General features: G+C 38.0%; 1 protein-coding gene across 1 annotated transcript in view; it reads left to right on the forward strand.

The window, feature by feature from the left end:
- Positions 1–1,651, forward strand: part of MATN2 (matrilin 2) — a 69,851-nt gene that overhangs the window by 47,016 nt on the left and 21,184 nt on the right. Inside the window, exon 11 of the mRNA XM_009275483.2 lies at positions 1,186–1,308. Within this exon, the coding sequence (XP_009273758.1) occupies positions 1,186–1,308 (123 nt within the window). The remainder of the gene's footprint in view (positions 1–1,185; positions 1,309–1,651) is intronic.

Here is a 1,651-nt window from a genome sequence, read left to right on the forward strand (position 1 = left end):
GCATTTCTTTACCAAGAGGGTGGTCAAACACTGGAACAGGCTTCCTGGAGAGGTGGTCGATGCCCCAAGCCTGTCAGCGTTTAAGAGCCAATTGGACAATGCCCTTAACAACATGCTTTAACTTTTGGTCAGACCTGAAGTGGTCAGGCAGTTGGACTAGATGATCGTTGTAGGTCCCTTCCAACTGAAATAGTCTGTTCTATTCTATTCTAAGTCCTTGCGGAAAAACAAAGGGTGTAGGGAGGAAAGTGAAAGCAAGATGTTAGTTTATCTAACCTTAATTAATATTTTATTTTATTTTGAAATATGAATTGTATCTAAATTCTGTATCAGAAAACCCCACTGAACATCTGCTTGCCCAATTATAGCTGACAGTTTTCCAGAATTTCACAGCAGGATCATATAATTTGTCTTTCTCGCTACCCTTAATACTACATACACCAAACTTTTGTAATCCTACTTTACAGAAGAATGACAAACACCTTCTGAACTTAAGCACAGAGGAAAAAAAAGCGTAACTGTTTCAGGTTTGAGCAGGTTCATTACTGAAGGTAAAAAGATGATAGTAGAAAGATCTGTTTATCACCAGAAAGTTTACTTGAAATGTGGATGTGGGATTTAGGTGCCTTTGGAAATCACTAATCTGCATGCTAGGGACACGTGAAATTCTACAAACTCTAGAACTGGAACAGTGGACTTTTCCTTAATAGGGAGGTTGTAAAATTAGCAGGACAAAGATGTACCTTTTTGTTACAAGAAAAAAAGACAGCAGATGCTATAAATGATTTGCAGGATTGAGTCCAGTATACTAGCGAGGACAAGAACATTCAGTAGTTGGGAATTGTAAGACTTTGAACATCTTGCTCTTAACTAACACAATTTTTTATCTATTAAATTATTCCCAGGTAAAAATGTCTGCAAATCAGTCAATCATGGCTGTGAGCATATTTGTGTTAGCGCTGACAATTCCTACATCTGCAAGTGTCGTGAGGGATTCGTATTGAGAGAAGATGGCAAGACGTGCAGAAGTGAGTGACTGGTATCTATTGAACATTTTTGCATGTGCATCAGGCAAGGAAAGAAAGGGTTTTTTCACTTCTCACTGGAAAAAAAACTTCCTTTTGATATCTACATTTTTTTAACATGTTTTCATTCAAAACCTGTATTTATATCAATCATTCCCAGGACGGGACATCTGCAAATCAGTCAGCCATGGCTGTGAGCATATTTGTGTTAACAAAGATGACTCGTATGTTTGCAAGTGTCATGAGGGTTTTCTGCTGAGGGAAGATGGGAAAACATGCAGAAGTAAGTACTCTGATAATTACTCATAGACTTTTATCTACAGTATGTGGATTTGTGGAAGTGTTCTAATAAATACAATAACAACAGTTTACTTAGGAGTAGTATTGTTATACCTGCCAGAAGCTTGTAAGAGACTCTGTGGACAGAAATAGCGTATTTTAATAGCCAAACTGTTACGACTGGAGGCAAAAAAGATCCACATTTTTTCAGGTACCAAGGGTTAGAAGTGTTTGCTGCCTACATTTTTGCCCATTTCTTCCAGTGGTATCAGTAGAATTATAGAATCATAGAATCACTGAGGTTGGAAAAGACCTCTAAGATCATCGAGTCCAACCATCGACCCAAC

The sequence above is a fragment of the Aptenodytes forsteri genome, unplaced genomic scaffold (assembly GCF_000699145.1).
Source record: "Aptenodytes forsteri isolate BGI_AS27 unplaced genomic scaffold, ASM69914v1 Scaffold208, whole genome shotgun sequence".
Lineage (NCBI taxonomy): Eukaryota > Metazoa > Chordata > Aves > Sphenisciformes > Spheniscidae > Aptenodytes > Aptenodytes forsteri.